Source organism: Callorhinus ursinus, unplaced genomic scaffold (assembly GCF_003265705.2).
Source record: "Callorhinus ursinus isolate GAN/ISIS: 27379988/994484 unplaced genomic scaffold, GSC_fseal_2.0 scaffold5, whole genome shotgun sequence".
Taxonomy (NCBI): Eukaryota; Metazoa; Chordata; class Mammalia; order Carnivora; family Otariidae; genus Callorhinus; species Callorhinus ursinus.
In genome coordinates this window covers 46,807,111-46,832,278 of record NW_027397067.1, presented here as the reverse complement: position 1 = coordinate 46,832,278, position 25,168 = coordinate 46,807,111, and the positions used below count along the sequence as shown (strand labels likewise).

Below are 25,168 nucleotides of genomic sequence, written 5' to 3'. Positions count from 1 at the left end.
GGCTCAGTAGTTAAGCGTCTGCCTTTGGCTCATGTCAATAAACGTATTACCATAATTATTTCTCAATATACATGTGTATCAGATTATCACACTGTACCCCTCAAACTTACACAACGTTATAGGTCAATCCTATCTCAGTAAAGCTGGAAAAAATAAGATACAAAATACTCTGGCAAAAAAATAATGTTCATTGAATGAGTGAAGGAGAGCAGACTCTCAAGAGCAGGGTCCTGGGACGGAGCCCCGCGTGGGCTCCCTGCTCAGCGGGGAGGCTGCTTCTCCCTCTCCCTCTGCCACTCCCCCTGCTTGTGCGCGCTCTAAAAAATAAAATAGAAATCTTAAAAAAAAAAAAGTGGTGTATATATGTGTATTATAGAATGGAATATTTAGCCATAAAAAAGGAAATCTTGTCATTTCAGACAACATGAGTAGACCTTGAGGGCATTAGGTTAAGTGAAATAAGTCAGACAGAGAAAGGCAAATACCATAGCATCTCACTTACTATGTGGAATCCAAAAAAAACAAGAAAAACCCTAAACTCAGAGAGAGCAGAAGAGTGGTGGCCAGAGCTGGGACTGGGGGAAAGTTAGGTGGGGGAAATGTAATGTGAGAAGGTAGTCAAAAAGGTACAAATTTCCAATTATAAAACCAATTCTGGGGATACAATGCACAACATGGTGACTATATTAATACTGTATTGCATATTTGAAAGAGTAGGTCCTAAAATTTCTTATCACAAGGAAAAAATTTTGTAAGTATTTGTGATGATGGATGTTAACTAGGCTTATTGTGATCATTTCACAATATTTACAAATATTGAATCATTAAGTTATATACCTGAAACTAACATGTTACATATATCTGAATTTTAAAAAAATGGGCAAAGGGCCTGAATATTTTTCTACAGGTTTACAAATGGCCAACAGTTACATAAAAAGGTACTCAACATCACTAATTATCAGGTAAGTACAAATCAAAACCACAATGAGGTATCACCTCACTGTTAGAATGGCTGTTAGCAAAAACAAAAGAGATAAGTATTGGCTGAAGTGTGGAGAAAAGGGAACCCTTGTGCACACAGTTGGTGGGAATGTAAGTTGGTGAAGCCACCATGGAAAACAGCATGGAGGTTCCTCAAAATATTAAAAATAGAACTACCACGTGATCCAGCAATCTCGCTCCTGGGCATAAGGAAATGAAATCACATCTCAAAGAGATATTTGGGGGGTGACGAGGTGGTTCCGTTAAGCGTCTGCCTTTTGGCTCAGATCATGATCCCAGGGTCCTGGGATTGAGTCCTACATCAGGTTCCCCGCTCAGCAAGGAGCCTGCTTCTCCCTCTGCCTGCCGCTCCCCCCTGCTTGTGTTTTCTCTTGCGTGCGCTCTCTCGCTGGCTCGCACTCTATGACAAATTAAAGAGAGATTTGCACCTCCATGTTCATTGCAGCATTATTTATAATAGTCAAGACATGGAAACAACCTAAGTGTCCACAAGTGGATGAATTGAAAAAGAAAATGTGACACACACACACAGCAATATTAATTGGCCACAATAAAGAAGGAAGTCCTGACATTTGCAATAATACATGGACCTTGAGGACTGCAAAGTGAAGTCAGAGGACGAATAACAGATGATCTCACTTATACGTGGGATCTAAAATAACTGAATTCATAGAAAGCGTAGAGTGGTGGTTGCCAGGGGTGAGGGGTAGAGGAACGATGGACAACGGGTAACAACTTCCAGCTAGGAGATGAATAAAGTCTGGGGATCTAACGTCCAGCATGGTGACTATAGTCAATACTATATTGTATATTTGAAAGTTGCTAGGAGTTGATTTTAAATGTTCTCACTACAAAAACAAAACAAAACAAAAGACCCCAAAACAAACACCCAAATAGAAAAATACAAATGGTAACTATGTGAGGTGATAAATGTATTACCATAATTATTTCTCAATATACATGTGTATCAGATTATCACACTGTACCCCTCAAACTTACACAACGTTATAGGTCAATCCTATCTCAGTAAAGCTGGAAAAAATAAGATACAAAATACTCTGGCAAAAAAATAATGTTCATTGAATGAGTGAAGGAGAGCAGACTCTCAAGAGCAGAGTCTAGTCCTGTTCCAGACCAGCTGCAGGGTTGGCTTGGCCAAATGATGAAGGAAATGGCCATTTGATCAATGCTAGGAGGCAGAGGCTGGCCCCAAACAGGTGGAAGAAAGTTCCCAGGAGGATGGGCTCTGCTTTGCTGCCCTGAAGACTGGGCCAGATCCCAGAGCATACCTGATAAACCTCTACCCCAGGGGACACCCAGGGATACCCCTTGTCTTGGTGTAGGGCAGCCTTCCAGTTCAGAGATGGCCCACTGGCAGAGGAAAAACCCTAAGGCCCATCTACCCTGGACTGAAAATTCCAGAGTACAGGTTTTTGTTTTTGTTTGTTTAAATTGGACAGAGCGCGCACAAGCAGAGGGAGAGGGAGAAGCAGGTTCCCCTGCTGAGCAGAGAGCCAGATGCAGGGCTCCATCCCAGGACCCCCGGATCATGAGATTTTAACCGACTGAGCCACCAAGGCGCCCCCTGGAATACAGGTATTAACACGATTTCATAAAGGAAGAAAATGCAATGTAGGAGTCCACTAACTTGCTCAAGGCCCCGCAACTAAAAGCCACTGGAATAGGAATTCCCCTTGCCATTCTTAGTCTCTACACTATGCTACCTCCCTAACTTAATGGTCCCAAGTCTTCATTTCCTTTTCCGTAAGACCAGAACCATCAATGGTTCCTAGCTCACAATACCTGGGGAAATTAAGTGGTAGAACGAACACGAGAGCCTAGCACACAGTAGGCATGCAGGAAATAATGGGTGTTCGGCAAATATTGGTTCTCCTTTCCTAGTTCCAGATCCCCCTTCAGGCATTCAGCTCTCACCCGGCGAGGGCTTGCATTACAGAACCAACTGAGGGATGATGGAGGGAGGTGGGCAGGGGAGGGGCTAGGTGGGTGATGGGCATGAAGGAGGGCACTTACTGGGAGGAGCACTGGGTGTTATATGTAAGTGATGAATCACAAAATTCTACACCTGAAACCGATTTTACCATATACGTTAACTAGAATTTAAATAAAAACTTTAAAAAAAAATAAACGACTTTCAGTGTTATCACTGAATCCTAGAGTAAACCACTCAGACCAATGGGGCGGGGAGGGAAATCACATGTGACCTTGGAAAAGTTCCTCCACTCTGGGCCTGTTCGGTCAGTGGCAGGATGTTGCCCTTGATGTTTGCCCGTAAGAGTTAGGAGATTAAGGAACAGGAGGAAGTATGGAGGCAGCCCAGCACCTGCCTAGTGACAGGTGTGTAGGTAACTGCAGCATCCCCTTACCCCAGTGGCCATGGCCAGAGGGGCAGGAATTCTACTTTGATTTCACTAGAATAAGGGAATTAGGAGGATTACTTTACACAGCTAAAGATCAAAGACTGTTGAAAGAACTTGGGCTGGTTAGTCCAGAGAACACAGGGTTTATACAAACCCAGCTAACTGGATGCCGGCACCTATTTAAAACCAGGGCTTCCTTGGGATCAAGAGAGGCCCAACCCATTTTCATCTGATAAGGTTTCTGGTATATGAAGGGAAAAAATTGTTGAGGTTTCCGCTATATATTATTGGGAAAGTTTTTAAAGGAAAAATATTTAGTATTAAAAAATACTAAATCGGGGTTATAAATATTATGGCATACCTTCAGTGTTAGATTTAACAAATGTTACCACACAAAACTAAAGCTAATATAATTGCGCTAATCCTAGGACAACTACTAGATTTGTGTATTTCTTGAAAATCTTAATTCGCGGTGCGCTGCATGCGGGCTTTGTCGACGGGTAACGGGACACAAACTTTTTTCAACCCTGTCGGGGCACCTACCTGGAGAAAAGGTCAACTTTTTGAGCTTGAGGGCGCATCTGCATGGGATCAATCTCTTGCTCCGTCTCGGTCTCCCCCTCACGCTACAGGCGCATTGGAATGGGGGCCAGACATTCCACAAGCCGCGGAGTCAGAATGGAGCCCTGGAGTGGACGCTCGGAGAAAGCGGGTTTCTCCTGGGCGGCATTCCCCCCCACACACACACCCCCGAGCACGTAGCCCTACCCTGAAATGTTGGGGCAGGGTGGGAAGTAGCTCCTTGGTTGGCACGTGGGCAGGACATTTATGTGGCTGGAGCAACCATTTTAAACTTTTGTGGGTTCTGATGAAAATCCGGAGAAAACCTAGGACCTTCTCCCCAGAATTCTCTCTCCCCCCGCACCCACGCACGCATGTACGATTTTCCCGCCATGGAGTTGGGAGAGGTCCACACCCAGGGTGAAACCCCGGGCTGGCGTGTATTCCGTCCCAGGGCCCGCCTGGCCCCGGGGAGCCCGGCTCCCCGCAGGCCCCGGCACCCAGCCGCTCGGCCAGAGCTGGGCGGGGCTGGGGGCGGCGTGGCCCGGGGCGGCGTGCCCAGCTCCCCCCCCAACCCCCACCCCCCGCCGCCACCACCCGGGCCACCGCCCCGGGACTCCGAGACTGGGCCCACGCTGCTGCTGAGCTGCTGCGCAATTGCTCCGGGAGCCCGGACTCGCGGACGAACGCGCCGCCGCGGCTCGGCTTGCCAAGCGCTGCTCCCGGGCCGCCGCCGGAGCCATGAAGATGCACTTCTGTATCCCGGTGTCCCAGCAGCAGCTGGACCCGCTGGGGGGCCGCTACGTGGTGCGCCGGGGGCCAGGGCCGACTGGGCTGGGGAAGGTTGGCGACCTGGCGGGGCGGGGGCTCACCTGCTCGCTCAGCTAATCCAGACGGTCTGTCTCTGTGTTGCAGCTGTACTCCGTGTACCTGGACGGCTACCTCTTCTGCAGGGTGCGCTACAGCCGACTGCATCGTTGGAACGAACAGGTGAGCAGGTTCGAGGCAAGTGAGTGCGCCCCAAGACAGCGGACTTTTTGAGGACTCCAAGCTCCTAATCGGCAATTTGGTATTGCTTGGCATACCGCTCCTTGTATATAGGTTGCCGCTCCTAACCATCTACAGCTGGGAGATGAGGGGATAGGCTCAGGTCATTCTCCCAGCCTCTTTCCAGCCCAATGATCTCCAGCAGCCCCACCTGGCAGGGTGCTCCCTTTCAGTTTCAGCTGTCCCCCAGGACAACGCCCCCGTTCAAAATGAGCATACTCAGTCTAGACCAAGGTGCCTTAGGAACTTGTACGTAGGTGTTTAATCTCCCAGAGTTTCTTAGGCTGACTTCTTTTAAAAAGGTGTGTTTATTTTTGTTTTCAAATTCGTGTATTTATAGGCTTCAAGTACTGGCAGGCTGGAAACCCAGGAAGCAGATGACTTATCAGGACAGGAGGCCATTTCCCACTACAGTTTCTCACTCTGAAGTCCTGGTGGCATTTTCTTTGGGAGGCAGCCTGATTTATTAACCTGCTCTAGTGGGTTTTATTGTCCTAATAAGGAAGTGTTGCAGGTCTTCAAAATGGGTTGGAGGAGTAAAAGAAAGTTTGGAAATAAACTTCACCCTCCCTCTACCTCCACGCATAATGTTTTCTTTTTAATTAATTTTTTTTTAGATTATATACCTTGATTTTAAAGAGAATATACCTAAAATTAGAAAGAAAGGGGAGCCTGGTTGGCTCAGTGGGAAGAGCATGTGACTCTTGATCTGAGTTTGAGCCCCAGGTTGGGTACAGAGATTACTTAAATAAATAAAACTCAAAACAAAACCAAGAAACAGACAAACTTGCCCAGGCAACAGCTATTAACATTTTTAGGAGAATCCTTCCAGGCAATCTGGGTTTCTAGTGAACAGATATACCTTCTGTTGAAGGACAGCTCTTAATTTCATTTTTTTTTTATATTGCAAACATTGCAGTGAGCCTTCTTGCTCGTATCAGAGGGCATTGGAAAAGTCCATTTTCAAGGTATGATTAGGTTTCTTTGGAGTCAACAAAAAACAGGTGTAAAATGCGCTTGTTATCTTGTAATATGCTTGTAATTTGTGTGGTCCTCTCTGAATTGCTACCACCTGCTGCAGTTGCCCCAGAAGGTTCTCAGGAATGATGGTGGGCTGACTCAGTGAGGAAGGCATGGATTCAGACTTGTGCAAGATGAGAAGCTAATTGTGACCAGAACCTGTCTGGGGATTTGAGAGGACTGCTGAGGTTGGCAGATGGAGATCTTAAGGGAAGAGAAAGTACAGGTGTGTTAGGTATTTGGAGGAGGAAGTTGAGGTACCATCTCCCCCACTAATCCGTCTTCTCTAATGTGAGGTGGAATTGGGGAGGTTGCCATTCACAGCATGAAAAACAGGAGACAGCTGTGGGGAGCAGGAGGGTGTGGAATTGACTGACCACTTCCTGGCTGGTCACCTTACCTCTTCTCTGACCTTCAATTTTTTTCATCAAAAATAATAAAGAGATGGTTATAGGTGTCCACTTTCCAGGGTACTTGCGAAGAGTAGGGGCTAGTTTCTCCCAGAACCTCGGACATGGTACATGCTCAGTAAACATTTACTGACTGATTTAAGATTTTATTTGTCAGAGAGAGAGAGAGCGTGCACGCACAAGCAGGGGGAGCTGAAGGCAGAGGGGAAGCAGGCTTCTTGCTCAGCAAGGAGCCTGATACGCGGCTCCATCCCAGGACCCCAGGATCATGACCTGAATTGAAGGCAGATACTTAACCAACTGAGCCACCCAGGTGTCCCCCCCCTCTTTTTTAAGATTTATTTATTTGCGGGAGAAAGGTGCACCCATGATGGGAGGGGTAGAGGGAGAGAATCTCAAGCAGACTCCCCACTGAGCGTGGAGCCTAACATGGGGCTCAGTCTCATGAGAACATGAGAACATGACCTGAGCCAAAACCAAGAGTCAATGCTTAACTGACTGAGCCACCCAGACACCCCACTGCAGTGGACTCTTAAATATTGAATTGCCACAGCCTGGTGCCCAATGTGGGGTATAGAGTAGATATTAATTAATACTTCATATTTGTCCCAAATTTTTCAAAATCCAAAAGTGGAGATTTCTTTATCCAGTTTCCAACTATCTTGCACCTTGCACTTAGCATTTTTCCTCTTTCAGTCGGAACAACTTCATTTTAAAGAAACTATTTAGAACTTAGGTGGCTATTTGTATTATTAATTTAAAACAACAAGCAGTTACTGTGCATTAAGGTTGGTACCAAGAGCTTTACCTGTAATAGCATGTTTAATTTTTACAGCAGTTCTATGAGCTAGGATTATAATTAGCCTCATTTAACAGATGAGAAAACTGAGGCACAGCTTGCTCCAAATCAAACTGCTGGTAAGTATTGGAGCCAAGATTTGATCTCCAGAAACTGCTCTGACCCATTACATTTTGTGGTTTCTTACTAAAGTCAACAAAATAAATTGTATCAGTAAAACAATTGGGTCCTAAAATAACAAGGTTTTACTCTATTTTGGAATAACATGAAAATTCCCAATTTCAGGTGTTCAATGTGGTGAATTTTGGTACATGTATACAATACTACCGCCATAATCAAGATAAAGAAAAGTTTTGCACTCTAAAATTCCCTTGTCCCCTTTGCCCTTGATCCTCTCCCTCCACTTCTCACCCCAGGCAACCAAGATCTGCTTTCTGTCTGAGTTCCAAGCACAGGATTTTATTCAGACTGCCCAGCAAGCCTCTGTGGGGTCAGCAGTACACTCATCATAATGACTCCCGTTTTGTATATAGTCTGAGTAAGTTTGCCAGATTTAGCAAATAAAAACACACGCTCCCCAGTTAAATGTGAATTTCTGATCAACAAAGAAATTTTTAGATAAGTAGTTCCATGCAGTATTTGGGACATACTTAACCGGGCATCCTTTATTTTGTCTGGCAACCCTGAGTCTGAGAAAGTTTGGGGGATGTCTTTCAGGCACTTCTCAGCTAGATCTTATTCTTCCTCTTCCACTGAAGATCTGAAAATGGCTCAGAATTCTTAATCTGATTTAATACAAAGCACTATAAAAAGGAAAACAATAAAAGGCCCCATCTGTGTGTGCATTTGAGTATATTTCCTAGGAAGTTCTGTATCCTGATAGAATAAAAATGTCATCTTATAGAATTAACTGCTTTATTTACTTAAGAAACATTTACTAAGTTCCTATTAGATGATATGCACTGTGGTATATTATGTGCAGATGGCACTTCAGCACATGTGATTTTTTTTAAATTTTATTTGAGAGAGAGAGTGTGTGAGAGAGAGAGCACAAGCAGGGGGCAGCGGGAGAGGGAGAAGCAGCCTTCCCGCTGAGCAGGGAGTCTGATGCGGGGCTTGGTCCCAGGACCCTGAGATCATGACCTGAGCCGAAGGCAGACACTTAACTGACTGAGCCACCCAGGCATCTCAGCACATATGATTTTTGACTTTAAGTATTGGATTTCTATTTTGTATATTGGATAACTTTGAGATTGAGGAAGGGCACCTGCCCAGGCGAGATGGCCCCTGCTCTTTCTCTGCCCAGCTGCGTGGAGGCTACTGCATCTAAGACTGCCCCTGGGGAACTAAACCTGGCTGTTTTTCAAGATGTCGGTTGTGACTTATGCCCTCTGAAGTCATCGCCTGTAGCCCTGTCCCATGGTGAGGTTCCTTCCAGGTCTGGCAGCTTGCCCCTCTGCTGTTGAGGGCTGCTCATCTCTCTGCCATGTGAACTTCCTGACCTGACTTCTCTCTGCGCCTTTGGCTAAATAAAACCAGTTTGATTTATGCTCCACTCTTGCCTACACCACCTTCCTCTAAGGGATTTAAAGAGACCTTCGATGGAAACATTTAACTAGCTCATTTTGACCAAGTGTTAAAGATGAGGCCATACTGTGTAAGCGACACTGGACTCTATGAAAAGGATGCCCGCCCCTTTGCAAACATTTTGCCAGTATCAGATATGGCAATGGGCACAAGCCATAGAATCTTGCAAAGGATCCTTCCACGGTGATGGAAATGCTGTGTGAGCCCATATGTGCTGGTTTCGTCTTCGCCGCTGCAGGTGCTAACCCAGCCTAGCTCCTTCCCCTCTTTCCATACCTCAGATTCTCTGTATTAGGCTGGCCCATTCATTACCTCTGTCTACCTCACTTCCCTCTCCTGGGAAGACCCCTGCTTTCTGGCCCACTGGTCAGGGACCAGCCCTTTCTCAAGACCCATCTCAAGCCTCACCTCCTCTGGGAAGTCCTCCCTGATTGCATGAGTTGCCTTTCTTGGATTCCTGGGTCACTTCGTGTTTAGACCTTGTCATGTTCCTCCTTTTGTGTATGTATTTTCTTTCCCTTGGTTATTTAGTTACAAAAGCCAAATATTTAAATGAAGGAATGAATGAAGCTATAGGCATAGTATACCCAGCATGGAATCCTTCTTTAGTAGATGCTCAATAGAGATTTGGTGGAGGAGAAGGAAGGGAAATGAGGGAGAGAAGGGAAAAGTAATGAAAATCTGCCACTTATTAGCTTATAGGACCTTGGTTAAAGTCACTTCATCTCCCCAAGCTTCAGGTTACTGTGATTATCATGGAACTTTGATGTGAAGGTGGCAGGATGACATGTTAATGGTGATGATGATCATCTACCTCACAGGGCTATTTTGAGAAACAAATAGAATAATATAAAAGCTAATATTATTTGGTGCCAGATGCCACAGTCTGGATTGCTTTGAGCTGTGGCCCTTTATCTGGTAAATCTGGGGTTTTGATTAGAAGGGGCCTTAGAGAAGTGGAATGGATAAGCCAACATTAGAAAGGACACTATTTGTGTCTGTAATTCCACTTGTCCTGGGTCACCACTTTGGGATAAGTATGGGGGGCTGGGAGTGCATAAGGCGGGGAAGGAGATGATATTTTCCGTTGGCCAGTAAAGTTCTCTTCATGTTAAAAGGCAGAACTCTGTGATGGAGAAATCAGTGCAGGGGATTGTGCTGGGATTAAAAACATGTATTATCTAAACATGGTCTTTTAAAAACAAACAAAAACCCCAAACAAAACATCTCATAATAAACAAAAGAGGTATGTTTTCCTTTGGAGAACTTTGAACAATTTTTGGGAAGTCTTTGGGCTAAACTCTAATAACAGGTAATTCTTATTATGCTATTGGTTTTTATAGCTAAACTGTGTGCTGAGACCAGTAGCAAAGGTTATATTTTGATGGAGTTGAAGAACTTGGGGAGTCAATGATTGATCTTTGGCAGACCTAACTACTCAGTTTATTATATGTTTATCTTCCCCCTTAAACCAGTATTAGAGAGGGGAGGGGAAATATTCCTTGAGAAGTCAGCTTAGGTTGTAAAACCTGCTGGGAGAGTTTGGGCTGTGTTGGGTCATAGAACCTTAAGCCTTGGTGACTTTTCCCCCAGCTCTTGGCCCTACGGTAGGGCCAAGATGCTCTCCTGCGCACGGAAAACCCAGATGGCTCAAGGATGCTGTGATTCAAACAAATTTGGGAGCATCTTCAACATTTATGAACGCATGCCTAGGAAGACAAATGCATTTTAAAGATCGCTTAATCCGTTAATCAAGAAATAGTCACATGCAAAGAAGACAATTTTCTGCTCCTAGTTCATGGAATTAACAGAGATGGGGTACATAAATCCCAGGTTGTTTGAGCAGCCTTGCCTGATTTGATGCTCCAACTGGGGTGTCTTTGGGCAGTGTATAGCATAACAGGAAAATTGCCTTGACTTAAAAAAAAAAATTGTTGCGGGACGCCTGGGTGGCTCAGTCAGTTAAGCATCTGCCTTCGGCTCAGGTCATGATCCCAGGGTCCTGGGATGGAGTTCCACGCCCGCTTCTCCCTCTGCCTGCCTCTGTCTCTCTCTCTCTCTCTCTCTGATAAATAAAATCTTAAAAATATGTACATTAAAAATTGTTGCTATAATATTTTATACTACCAGATTTAGAGGAGGAAAGGTTGCAAACTTCGATGGCTATAGGGATCAGGCAGGTAATTGAAATGAGAGGCGTGGACCAAGTGAGAGGCAATGGGGACTGGTGGAAACTGCTTAGGCCTCCTCTAACGGGGATGATTACCTGAAGAATGTGAACGCAGTGATTCCAGAACCTCTGATTTTTCAAGAAGCCAGAACATCAGGTTTGTTTTTTTTTAATGAGCTTTATTTTTGTGGACCAGTTTTAGATTTACAGAATATTGCAAAGATAGTACAGAGAGTTCCCATATATCCCCACACCCAGTTTGCCCTGTTGTTTTCCATTAGTAGGGAACATTTGTTACCATTAATGTACCAATATTAATACATTATGATGAACTATAGACCACAATTCAGTTCTGCTTCTTTAGTGTTAAGCTAATGTCCTATTGCTGCCCCAGAATCCCATCTAGGACACCACATTACATTTAGTTGTCGGCCTACTCTCCTCTTGACCGTCAATTTCACAGACTTTCCTTGTTTTTAATGACCTTTTTGAGGTACATGAGTCAGTTATTTTGTGAGATGTCCCTCTGTTAGAATCAGACGTTTTTCACCTGGCCAGGCTGGGGTTATGGAAGATCACAGAGGTCCCTGTTGCTCTAATCATCTCACAGGAAGAGCACCTAACCATCAACATGACTTACCACTGTTGATGCCTTGATCACCCGGCTGAGGCTGTGTTTGTCAGGTTTCAGCACTGTGCAGTTACTCTTCTTCCTCCTTTTCCAAAGTGTACCCTTTGGAAGGCAGTCACTATGTGCAGTCCACACTTAAAGAGTGGAGATTAATGCTCCATCTCCTCATGGGATGAGTATCTACAGAAATTATTCAGGATTCTTCACAGATTTGTCTCTTCTCTCCTCTGTATTTTTTCAGTAATTGATAGCTGCATGGACTCCTGGATAGTTACTTTATACTTTGGATTATACTTCAATACTGCTTTATTCTGCTATTTTACCTGTTCCAGCTTCTGCCCATGGGAACTCCTTCAAGTTTGCTTCTGTAACTCTTGCACATGTGCCCATTGTTGATTTTTTGTTGTTGTTGTTTTGAGCACTTTCTTGTTTTCTGGTGCCACAAGATGCCCCAGATGCCTCTTCTATATCTCCTGCTTCAGTTCTAAAAAATCAACTATTTTCTTCATGGAGCCCTGGTTGCTTTAGTTGGGGAATGGTTAAGAGAAACCAAGGTCTCAGACTAGGTATGTTCATTGCTACTATCGTGTTGTTGCTTCGAGGCCCTCTCAGCTGACAGAGCAAGGAAATATGTGTATACACATATCTATAACTCTCTTTATATGTAACCATCTGGATCTATGTTAAGCTAAACATGAGTTCATACCAAGATCCCCAACTGTCATCCATCACCACATGGACCGTTCCAGCCTACTGCCCTTGCTTATCTGAAAACTCTCACTTCAGGAATGAAAAACCTGACTCCCATCAACTGCCATCCATTTACTTCATGTATCTCACCTACAGGCAGGCATTTACTAACCTTTCTAGATCGTAGACCAATGCTGTCCAATAGAACTTTCTGTGCTGATGGAAATGCTCTATGTTTTCTTTGTCCAGTTCAGTAGCAACTTGCCACAAATACTGTTGAGTATTTGAAATGTGGCTAGTACAACTGAGGAACTGAATTTTAAATTTTATTTCATTTTAATTGATTTAAGTAGTCACAGGTGGCTAGTGGACATCATGTTGAATGGCACAGCTCTTGGCCACTGCGAAGATATTGACTTTCCCTTGAGTGAGATAGGAAGCCATGAAGGATTTTGAGCAGGGCAATGGATTGATCTAGCTTACCTTTTTAGAACGTTACCTTAGATGCAGTATTAAGAATAAACTGAAGGGGGTCAAGGGCAGAAGCAGAAAGATCTGTTGTAAAGCTGTTGCAGTAATGGGGCAAAGAGAGGACAGTAGTTTGGACCAGGGTGATGGCAGTGGGGGTGGAGAGAATTGGTAAGTTTTTTTTTTAATTTATTTATTTGAAAGAGAGAGGGAGAGACAGAGAATATGAGCAGGGGGAGGAGGCAGAGGGAGAAGGAGAAGCAGACCCCCCACTGAACAGGGACCCCGATGTGGGGCTCGATCCCAGGACCCTGAGATCATGACCTGAGCCAAAGGCAGATGCTTAACCAACTGAGCCACGCAGGTGTCCTGAGAACTGGTAAGATTCTTGATGTATTTTGAAGCTAGGGCCTATGCATTGTTAATATTCACCACATACACACTGTTTGTGACAAAGGCCATGGAATTAAAATTTCTACCTGTTTGTTTCTCTTAAATCTGTTTTCATTTTCTTTAAGCCACTGACTATGAAATAGTAAGAGTTTTACCCTTCTGCAGAGGTACCATGTTAAAACCTGATTTCTGGCTAGTTTCCTTTCTCATATTTTATTTTATTTTATTTTATTTTATTTTATATTTTTATTTTATATTTTATTTTATTTTATTTTATTATTTTATTTTATTTTTTAGATTTACTTATTTCAGAGAGGGTGGGGAGGGACAGAGAATGAGAGAGAATTTCCAGCAGGCTGAGCGTGGAACCCGACACGGGCTCCATGTCAGGGCCTCTGACCCTGAGATCATGACCTGAGCCGAAGTCAAGAGTCAGAGGCTTAACCGACTGAGCCACCCAGGTGCCCTTCCTTTCTCTTATTTTAGAGAGAATGATGCCGTGCCTTATCTTCAAGCTGCTACTGTAAGTGTAGGGCTGGAATGAAGGAAGATACACTTTCGATTATCTAATTTTAAAACATATTTTTGATACATCCACTATTTAGGTTGCATAAAAATAATTGCCACCTTGCTCTTGGATCAATATTTGGGTGAGTAGGAGGGTGGGAAGGGCCTGACTGGGTTGCTACTGGGATCACATGTCAGCCTTATAGGAATTGTATAAGCCAGCACTGTCCAATAGAAATATAATGTGAGCCACTTATATAATTTAAATTTTTCTGGTAGCCCGATTAAAAAGCATAAAAAGAAACAGGTGAAATTAATTTTAATATACTTTATTTATTCTAGTATATCTAAAATATTACCATTTCAACATATCAATATAAGGAGTTATTAGTGAAATATTTTACTTCTTTTTTCTCTGTACTAAGTTTGGGAGTCTGGAGTGTGTTTTATACTGATGGCATATCTCAAGTCAGACTAACCATATTCCCAGTGCCCATTAGTACTGGCTAGGGGATACCATATCAGATCGCATGCTGTAAGCATCTGTTACGTTCAGACTTGGTGGAGGTGGGGTGGGGAATTAAATTCCTAACTATGCTCATTGTTATCACAGATACTATTGGAGAATGAGTTAAAGAAACATTGTATGGTATGCGTGGTGGACAGTCTTGCAAAAACAAATGAAAAATTAAAAGGTATCCCAAATCCCAAATCTACCAAACTCAGACTGGAGAGGTCAGTCTGTAGTATGTCTAATAGTATCTTCAGAAACCTATCCTGAAATAAACTCCTTCCTAAGAAAATCAAATCATCCCCTTTTCCTCCCTTTGGCCACCACGAAGGGTTAATTTTAAATTAAGTACTATAATGAGACTTGCCCTAAGAGGAGGCTTTGGTGTCTCATCAACCTTGAATTGGAGGTTCTTTGCCTTAACTGCATTTTCTGGATCTTTCAGCTGAGGCGGGTCTTTGGAAATTGCCTGCCACCTTTTCCACCAAAGTATTATCTTGCAATGACCACATCCATGGCTGATGAGAGGAGGGGCCAGTTGGAACAATATTTGCAGAATGGTATGTATTTGGATTTTATTTTTACAGATTTATCGAGATACAGATCATATACTGTAAAATGCACGCATTTAAGGTGTGCCGTTCGGGGCACCTGAGTGGCTCAGTCAGTTAAGCATCTGCCTTTGGCTCAGGTCATGATCCCAGGGTCCTGGGATGGAGCCCCATGTCCAGCTCCCTGCTCGGCGGGGACCCGTCTTCTGCCCCTCCCCCCCATTCTCTCTCTCTTAGATAAATAAATTAAATCTTTTTTAAAAAGTTGTACAATTGAATGGTTTTTAGTATATTTACAGAATTGTGCATTCATCCACCATAATCTAATTTGAGAACATTTTTGTCACCCCAAAAAGAAACCTTATGTCTATTATCAATCACCCCTTATTCCTCTCCCCCACATGCCTCTATCACCTCCTAAACTAATTTCTGTCTTAATAGATTTGCTTGTTCTGAACATTTTATATAAGTGGAAACATACAAAATATGGCCTTTGTATTTGGTTTTAAAAATACTCTGTTTTCACATTTGCCTTTGGATGCTGTATGTTGGCTTTGATTGTAAAAGTCAAAGACCTATTACCTGAATTGAGACCAAAACAGAGGGCTGAGATGAACTGTTCTCCTGAAAGCTCTGAGAAAATATCAGAGCTGCTTTTCCATCTCTGTCCAACAACCAGGGAGCCTCAGAGGTCTGCTCTGACCCTGATGAGGCTTGCAGTACCCCGGTCCTTGCCCCTTGCCTGTATCCTGCAAATGCTGTGCACAGCAAAACTGTGGTTGGCAAAACTAAGCACTCTCAGAAAGGGGGTTTGGGAGAAGTAGCAAAATTGGCATTCAAGTATTTAAAGATTTTGAAAAGGGGAAATAGTATGTACACAAAATATTTGAAAAGTAGATCCTGTCCGAAGAGTATAAAATGAAAGGTACATTCCCTTCCAGCCCAGCCCCCACCCCCTTAGGCCTCTAGAAGTAAACACTATGACTTATGTATTCCTTGGAAGCAATTTTTGTGTCTACCGGTGTGTGTGCACATCCCTGTTTGTTAAACACAGATTGGAATGTACTCTATATACTTTTTGATACCTGATTCTTAAAAACTTTATTCTGAAAGAATTTCTGACTTACAGAAAGGTGCAGAAATAATGTAAAGAATTTCTGTATAGTCTTCACCCAGATTTCCCAAATGCTAACATTTTATATTTGCTTTGTCATCCTCTCAATTTCGGGGTGTGCGTGTGTGTGTTATATATAATGTTTTGAGAGGCCTTTGTTACATACACAAGCCACTTTCCCCTTAAATACTTCTGTGTGTATTCCCTAAGATCAAGGACATTCTCTTCTACAACCACACTATAGTTATCAAAATCAGGCAATTAACACTGATAAAATAATGTTATCTAATCTAGAGACCTTTCTCAAACCACACCAACTATCCCACCAATGCCCTTCATAGCACAAGAAAAAATGTGTTTTTCTTCTGTAAGTTGATTTTTCCCTCTTAAAAATCTGTATGTTATAGACCATTCTAGATCAGGAATTATAGACTTACTTCATTACTCTCATGATGGCACTTGTTTCCTTAAAGAAGATAGTAAATTAAAATTCTAGAAGTCCTCTATTTCCCATTCGTCTTTTGTAATGGAGAATATACCTCTTTTAGACCTGTTAAATAAGCCTTTTCAAACTCAAAATGTAATATCTGTTGAATTTTTCTTCTCTCTTGGTTTGATTTCTCATGTCTTAGGGAAATACTCCTTTAACTACTGGCCTTTCCACAAACGATCACAGTGCCTAAGGGGTTGCTTTTCCAGGCCTGGCCTTTGTGCACATCATGGGGATATCTCCTGCATCCTCCTCTGGCAAGGCAGAGCAAGGAGACAGTGTGACTTAAGACCGTGGGCTCTAGAGTCAGACCCAGAGTCAAATCCTAGGTTTGCACTTCACTGGCTATATGACCTTGGGCAAAACATTTACCTTCTCTGAGCTTCAGTGTCTATCTGTAAAGTGGAGATAATATTTATCGCAGGGTTTGTCGTGAAGATTAAATGAACTAAAATAGACAAAGTGCTTAGCATTGTACCTGGTTCTTAACAGTTGCACAGTAAATACTAATTGAATGAACACTTTTTTCAACAACTTTCCGCATCTCCAAGAATCCATGCTAACAATTACAATGTTAATTTGCATATCCACCACATAGATTCCAGAAAATAAGACAAGGGTTCCCCATCCCCCAAAATCATCTCCCTTAAAAAAGAGGGAATACCTTTTATAAAAAGTTTCTCATAACAGGGAGACCTTTTTTTCGTTACTTTCTTTTGAAAAATGTTGCATTGTTGGGAAAGATACAACTTGAAATGACTTCCGTCAGTGCTAGTTTTGAAGGCTGGTAGAAGTTACAGTGAGGCAGTCAATTGAACTGGCAACAAAAAAAAAAGGGAAGGGAAGAAGGAAAGAGCGAGGTAAGGAAGGAGGGAGGGAAGGAAGGAAAGAGAAACTGAAAGAGAAAAAAGAAAAGAGAAAAAGACAGAAGGAGAGAGAAAGAAAGAAGGAAGGAAGGAAAAGGCATGGTGGGGGTGGGGGGAGTGAAGGGAAAGAGAAAGACATTTGCTACAGATTTAGTAAGTACATGAGTTTGGCTAGAGTGCGGGGTCCAGGAGAGGCGTTACAGGCAGGAGGGTAAGAAATGAGAAAGCAGGGGGCGCCCGGGTGGCTCAGTCGGTTAGGTGTCTGCCTTCGGCTCAGGTCATGATCCCAGGGTCCAGGATCAAGCCCCACATCCAGCTTCCTGCTCGGCGGGGAGCCTGCTTCTCCCTTTCCCTCAGCTGCTCCCCCTGCTTGTGCTCTTCTCTCTCTCTGGCAAATCAATCAATCAATCAATCAATCAATCCTATTAAAAAAAAGAAAGAAAGAAATGAGAAAACAGGCTGGAGAGCACCTCCTGCAGGAGTTTAGACTTCTCAGGGGAAAGCTTCTGCCCTTCTGCTCTGGCCACAGCACCTGAATATTGGTATCTGAGCTTTCAAAATCAAGAGGGCAAATACTCTTATAGGTATAGAAGAATAGAAAACTTTAAATCTCTCTGACAGCCTTACAATCACTTCTCTGGGGATAACCTCTTGAGAGCTCCTATTGTTAAGAGAGGTACTCTCAATCAGGGATTCTTGGTTGATTTCAGATTTTCAAATTAAGAAATGTCTTGCCAAAGTGGGAGTCCAGGTCCAAGTTTTAAGATCTTTTTGCTTTTTCACATTAACTTCATCATCATCCTGGTAGGGGAGCAAGCTGGATGTTGAGCGATATGGGGATGTGTGAATAAAGTGAGACTCCTGGGGCCGATATGGTGGGTTCACGTTGCTGTCAAGGCTGCCTGGAGGAGGCACGCTTTGTGGATTTTCATGTATTTGCTCGGTTGTAGCTCCATTGCCCAAGGAGGCAGGGGCACACTGGCAAGGCCTTCAGGGCTACCTTGAGGACAGAGCAGTTTAACAGAGAAGTCAACCCAGCCGCATGCTAACCGGGCTCACCATCCATATTTTTCAGTAACCATGGACCCAGACATGTTGAGAAGTGATGTCTTCATTGACTTTCTAAGACTCGTACAGCTGGTGAGCATGCTCTTCTTTACTAAGATCATTATTTTGCTGCTGAACATGTCTCTTAGTTACCATGTGTGTGTTTCTGGTCATCAACCCCACATTGGGTAAAATATATTCATTTGGAGTAATTGGAGGATGGTTCCTATTTCAGTTGTTTTTGTTTGTTTGTTTGTTTGTTTGTTTTGGGTTTTTTTGGAGGTTTAGATTCTAGATGGAAAATAAGCATGTCACTTGACCTTTGAACTCACTTTAAGTAAGCAGATACCTTTTAAATCCTGTAGCCTAAGCATTGTACATCTCAAAACTGGCCATGAGAAAGAGAACCTTTCATCATTAAGGGCCTTCAACAACAATTTGGGAATCTTCCTTCTGTAGATGGGATCCACTGTGCCACAGTGAAGACATCGAGACAGCAGTTAAGAGCTGGGCAAACTCTTACTTGCATCTTCTCTGCTCTAACTCTGTTGTAAGTGGATCACAGAGAAAATTCAGTCTGAACAGAATGACATAGAGCAACTCCCTTTCCTTTGTTGGTCTACAGAACCACTGGCCACTTGCCTGTAGAGGTTGGAAGTTTGCCAAGTAGGCTTGGTTAGCACACCACTCATTCTCGTTGTACATGGGGGAACATTTTTATGCCTACAAGTATGTTCTTGACTGAATGGAAAGCTTTGTGAAGATTGAAGTCATAAGGATAACGTGATATTCTTGAACTGGATCCCTAGCTAGGGGAGGAATGATACTTTGATGGGATTTGTAAAAAATGGAAGCAAATTTCATTTATTCCATGGGTCAACCATGTTGGTATAGTAACTAGTCCATTCAGCCTGAGAAATGTCCCTCAAGTCTCCCATTGTGTCACTGTTCATATTTTCACATATACTTGATGGCTCAAAAAATATGTACTTTCTTTGAAAAGTTTGTTGTTGAGGTGTTGATGGTCATAAAATTCAAGCAGCACAAAAGGGCATATGATCCCACCACACCTCTTCAGAGACAACTGTTTCCATTTAATGTGTGTTCTTTCTACATGTTTCTGTGCATTTACATGCATTCGTATGTATGCATATCCTTTCTGTTTTACAAATAAACACATACTCCATGCACTTACTGAAACTTGTTTTTTAAAGTTCTGCATCTTGCCAATCCTTCTACGTCCCTCCACAGAGGTACATTTGGCCTCAGTTCTGTCATCTTTTTTGTGTACATTGTGACTTTTGCTTTCAGTGCTTTTTAAAAACCATTCATGGGGCATCAGTGTTTTGGAGCTTTGTTTGAGTGTCTTTTCTCTGATAATCTGAAAGGTTTTTGCCCGGTTTAATTCTGTTAGTATTTTCCCTTACCTTGCTTACTCTGATGAGATTTTCACTTTTGTAATGGCTTTATTTTTCTCTTCCGTGTCTTCCGTCAACTTTGTCAGCTTCCTTTTCTACCTTTTTGTTATTGTACCTCTTTTTGAGGCCTTCATCTATTCTTTGAGTGTCGTCTCCTTAGTGGCATGGTGTGGGGAATGTATTTTTTACGCTTAGTTGGTCACGATTGCTCCCCCCTTCCATGAAGGAGTTTTACTGGGGGCTCTTACTCTTTCTTCTCAGGCAATCCCTCAGCTTTGGAAAGGGCTGTGCTTTGTGAGCCAGCTGACAGGTAGTGTTGAGGAGGAGCTGGGGTTGAGTCATTTGAATCTGTCTATTATACTCCTGGATCTTACCTCTTGTTTCTGAGCACTTTCTCTAACATTCTGCCTGGAGGCCTGAGCTGTGTGCTTAGCCTCAAAGCCATAGCCACAGGTGCACACAGCATGATCTAGCATTTTAAACCCTCTTACCGACTAAGTAGTCTCAGGACTGGCTTAGTGGTTAAGAGTGCAAGTGAGATGACCCAGGTTTAAATTTTGGCTGCCCGACTTCTAATTTGTACGGCTTGGGGCAATTTACTTTATCTCAGTTTCCCCAGCTGTAAGATAGGGAGAATCGCTCCTGCCTCACAGGGTTGTTTTGAGGATTAAATAAGCCTTTAATATCTCTTAAAGCACTTAAATATCACCTGGCAAACTTAACACTTAGGAAGTACTTGCTACCATTAACACCAGTCCTTTCTTCTCTTCCCAACCATGTTAAGAGATTGCTTTCTGCAAAGATGGTGTGTCTGCACATTTTTTGTGTGTGGCCTCCCCGGCCACTAGGTAGCCTCAAATGGGCCGGCAGTTGTACTCCCAGACATGCTAGTCTCTGGGGATTAACTGCTTGAAGACGGCTTCCGTGTAACTTGAGTTCCCTGGCACGTCGATACCTCTGCTTCTCTCCTCCCTGACCATGTCCAACTTTCACTGCCCTTGGCGGCCTCCTCTGAAAACCCAGTAGTGGTTCAGGCTCGGGACAATTTTCAGCTTCTTCAAGGATGATTTTCCTTCCAGTTGTTTTCTGTCTGTCTCCAAAAGGAGAGCAGGACAGAGGTAACTTTGCTTCCAAAGATGTTTATAAAGGAGGTTGATGATTTTGAAAAAGGAGTTTAAATCAGGAAGGTGGTTCTGTGCTCACTGCATCGCTGTCTTGCTTTATGCTGTCCTTTATCATTCATACACTGAACAAATACGTAGTGAATGCCTGCCGAGAGCCAACACTGCTCTAGGGGTGGGGGGAGACACCAGTAAATAGCACCCAGTCCAGCTCACGGAGTTTACTGGCTTGTTGGGGAGATAGAAAAGTCACTGGGCATGGCACTAAATGTAATGAATACTGTGAGACAGGGCCGCGCACTGTGATACAGGAGTGTGTGCTGTAAGACAGGGCTGCGCACCATCGTGATGCAGGAGCACGCGCTGTGAGGACCAAGCACCGTGATGCAGGAGCGCGCACCGCGAGACGGGACCAAGCACCATGATGCCGGAGTGCGCGCCAGGAGACAGGGCCATGACCCAGAAAAAGGTTAGGGCTGTGTCGAGATTTCTGTCCTCTCAGCCATGGTGCAGAATGTGTGGGCCCTGCCACTCCAGTGGCTTTGTGCCCGCTTCCCCCAGTGTGAAGTACAAATACCGTTCTCTACATGTGACCCATGAGAAGAGGTGCGGGAGACACTGCCATAGGATGAGGGTGTGTCTGGGGGACCTTCTAAAGGAAGTGACAGCTGAGCTCGTATTGGAAGATTTCTGGGGTGGGCAGGAGATCAGATCATACTCTAGCTTTTTCTTCCCGTTAGGGACAACACAACAAACCACATAGTATCTGGCGTTCTGGAAGCCTCAGGACTGATACTAGTAAAAGTGAGGAAGTAGTCACCTAGCACTGAGGGTGAGTCTACTCCAACTTCCAGGAGACCCTCCCCTGGCCACCTTGCAGGGCCAAAGCAATTTCTTGGCGGTAAATGGAGGCAGTCAATGCAGGAGAGCGTCAGCCCACCAAGTCTGCAGCCAGATTGCTAGTGCAGGGCGCACGGGAGCTGGGAGAACTGGAATGAGCAGTGGTGATATATGGATTTGCCAGACTGTGAAAAGAGCCCCACGAACAGGGATTGGGCAGTTTGCCCAGCTCAGTATTCTACAGACCTGCATATTTTCACCGCTTCTGATAAGTGCTTGGCCTGCACTTGCCAAGTGATTATTGCCATGTAATCCCATGCTCCCAGGCCTGGCTCTCCAGGCTCAGCAGTACAAGAGCATCTTCTCTCTGGGCAAGGACACAGGACATGAGAAACCTGAATGCATGCAAGCTTTCTGGCCCCCTCCTGAGGAAAGCCTTTATCAAGGATGATCATTTGCAAGTTGCAAAAACAAGAAGGGTTTCCCTCTACAGGGTGATTTAATCTGGGCGAGGCCTGGTGCTTTATGTGCACTCTCTCCTTTATCCCCTACAGCTTGTTCAAGGAGGTGCCATTAGGATCTCTTTTTCAGGTGAAGTAACTTGTCCAAGGGCATATATCTCATACATGAAAGAGCTGGGATCTGAACATAAGGAGCCTGGATCAGGAGCCCCTGCTCCATCAATATTTTGATGTATTTCCAGAGTGGTGGTAGCCCACCCAGCCCTGCCCCTAACCACCTCCCTCTGGTTTTGTGTGTCTAGACTCCCTTCACTTACTGCGTTCTATGTTTTTGCCCTGTGATCGCCTTGGAGATAGATGGATTTTTGAAAAGGCAAAATCAAAGTCTTTAAAGACTTTTTTAATGTTCTTGATTCTTAAACTGTAGTATTCTGTGGCCTTGTGTGAACAACATGTTTGAGAAAAAGAGGACTGAGAAGGTATTTGGAGTAGCTTTTGTGCACCTGGTAAGTTAGGGACAACCTACTGACCTGGGAAGTTTAGCTCACTCTGGCTTTGTTTGGGGGATCCGAGAAGTGACTCGTTTCCTCCCTTCCTCTTAAGAATGTTTGTCACATACCTGTGTGATAAAACCTCCATTAAAATCCCCACACTGTGGGGTTCAAAGAACTTTGGAGTTGGTGAACATGCCAAGACAGTGGCAGGGTGGTGTGCCCGGAGAGGGTATGGAAGCTCTGTGCCCCTTTCCACATGCCTTGCCCTAATGCATCTTTTCCATTTGGCTGTTTCTGGGTTGTGTCCATAATAAGCAGGTTATGGTAGGTAAAAAGAGCTTTCCTGAGTTCCGTGAGCCATTCTAGAAAATTACCAATCTTGAGGAGGGTGTCGTGGGAACCCCTGATTTCTAGCTGGTTGTTCAGAAGTGTGGGAGGCCTGGACTTGTGATTGGCATCTGAAATTGGGGAGGGGCCATCTTGTGGGACTGAACCCTTAACCTGTGGGGTCTGTGCTCACTCCAGATAAATAGTGTCGGAAGTGGTGTGAGTGGAGAAAACCCGTGTTTTTCCTTATAGCATCCTGTGAGCAATGATAAGGCCAGCGCTGGTAAATCCTCAAGTGTCTGCTATGTGGAGAGTGCTCTGTAGTGGGGTAAGAATGGAAACCAGGAGGCCATTGCAGGAAGGAGTCTAGGGAGAGGAGATGTCAGTTGGGTCTAAGGTCCTGGTGGTGGAGATGAAAAGTGGATGGATTCAAGAGATAATAGTGTAAGATGTAAAATATGCACAACTCAGAACTTGATTGGATATGAATGTTAAAAATATCTTCCTGAATCTTCTCTTGAATCCTTTATTTCTTATCTGTTGGCACTCGTTCTAATCCAAGGGACATAACTTCCTCCTCATTCCTCGTGCTAACAATAACAAAACAATATAACCACCAGTTGGGTGTTTGCAGCGAGTACCGTTTCAAGTTCCACGCGTTGCTTCCTTAAATCTTGTCCACAGCTCTACCATCCTTATTTTAGAGCTGAAGGAATGAGGAATACGGGGGACAAGTAACCTCTCCAGGTTTGCACAAGGTCCTGTGTGGTGAGTGCAGGAGCTGGCCTTGGAACACTTTTCCTCACATGGTTCAGCCCAGCCCCTTGGTACCTCCAAGGGGATTGTTGCAGCTAAGCTCTGAGTTCTACCCCCTCCCCCCCACCCCACCCTCTCTTCCCACCCATTTTCGCCACACTACCAGACAGATCTTTCTGTAACGCTGTTTCCATCCTTCTGCTTCCTTTTGGCTTTTTAATAAAATCTTCAAGTGTCTGATTCCAGGGCCCTCTATAATCTGACCCACTCTGCCAATCCAACCTGCTTTCTCGCTTTTGCAGAAGAATTTAATAAAGGTATGTATTTATATCATTTTAGCTGTTCATGTAATTTAGCTATCTTACCAGTCTGCAATTTAGTTTGAGTTCAAAGTTACACTGAAGTAATATAAATTAATGCTAGGCTTTTCTTTAGAATCTGACCAAAAAGTAATGGCATTCTTTTCGTTCATTTTGAGTGTTTTTCCCCTGAGGTAAGAGATCTCTGTGATGATAGGCCCCAAAACTTGAAGAACCAACATCTAGGCAAAGATGGGCCTAGAAAGGGACTATTTACAACAATTATTTTGGGGGAACCCATAGAAACCCATAGTAATTGTACGTACATGGTGGGGAGGGGGCAGTTAAAATTTAAAGTCAAACGTTGCCCTTTGATAATAAAATTCGGAAAAATAAGCCTGTCAGTAATGTGATCGGCCTTTTGAGGTACCTGGACAATGCAACTGAGTTGTTGGAGTCCCTCAGTTCCCTACGAAACCTGATCTGTTGTATCTGTGAATGTGGTGGGGGTGAGGAAAGGGGAGGTGTTGCCTGTTGAGGGGAAAGGTCCCAGTTGGTCAGCTCACCTGAGCCCAACTCTGTGATCTCCACACCATCTTAGGATTGGCCCTTTGGTTCTTCTCTCGCCCAGCCTGATACCAGGAAGGCAGTAACCTGGGCTGGGTGCACATTGTCTAGGCACCCCTGTATTATTAATATTCTAGCTTATACGGTAGGCTTAGAACATAGACAGTGATTTGAGTGACTCTTTTCTCAGTTCTGTCCAGGATGATACATACCCACTGGCGTTCTAAATGCCTAAGAGAGAAGCAAACTCATTGTGTACAGTAGATGCTTTGGTGCATTAGGGTTTAATCCTGTCGTAGAACATGGGAACAGAAAGGCTGCGACCTGAATCAGCCTCAGAGATGAGGCAGCCCTGTGGACTGACGGCAGCCCTGTGGACTGACAGCATCCCACTTGGGAGGTGCTAAAAACAGCCTTCCCCCAGACGCAGCTGCCCTGTGGGACTCAGCTGGGCAGCCACTGGCCATGCTTCCTCCTGGGGTCCCTCTCTCTGTGGTCACTGAGCACCAATTTCATCTTTACACTTTCCCAAACTCTGAAGGCCTTCCCAGTGTCTCTAGCATGTCCTTCACATTTTAGAACATTCCATCCAAGAACTTCACATGCCCCCAGATTTGCGGTCTCCTCTAGGGCACACACA

General features: G+C 44.1%; 1 protein-coding gene across 2 annotated transcripts in view; it reads left to right on the top strand.

The window, feature by feature from the left end:
• Positions 1-4,577: 4,577 nt before the first annotated feature.
• Positions 4,578-25,168, top strand: part of SNX31 (sorting nexin 31) — a 57,152-nt gene continuing 36,561 nt past the window's right edge. For both annotated transcript variants that reach the window (XM_073893049.1, XM_073893048.1), the window contains exons 1-4: positions 4,578-4,751; positions 4,860-4,934; positions 14,623-14,737; positions 18,274-18,338. In XM_073893049.1, the coding sequence (XP_073749150.1) occupies positions 4,686-4,751; positions 4,860-4,934; positions 14,623-14,737; positions 18,274-18,338 (321 nt within the window). In that variant the 5' untranslated portion in view covers positions 4,578-4,685. The remainder of the gene's footprint in view (positions 4,752-4,859; positions 4,935-14,622; positions 14,738-18,273; positions 18,339-25,168) is intronic.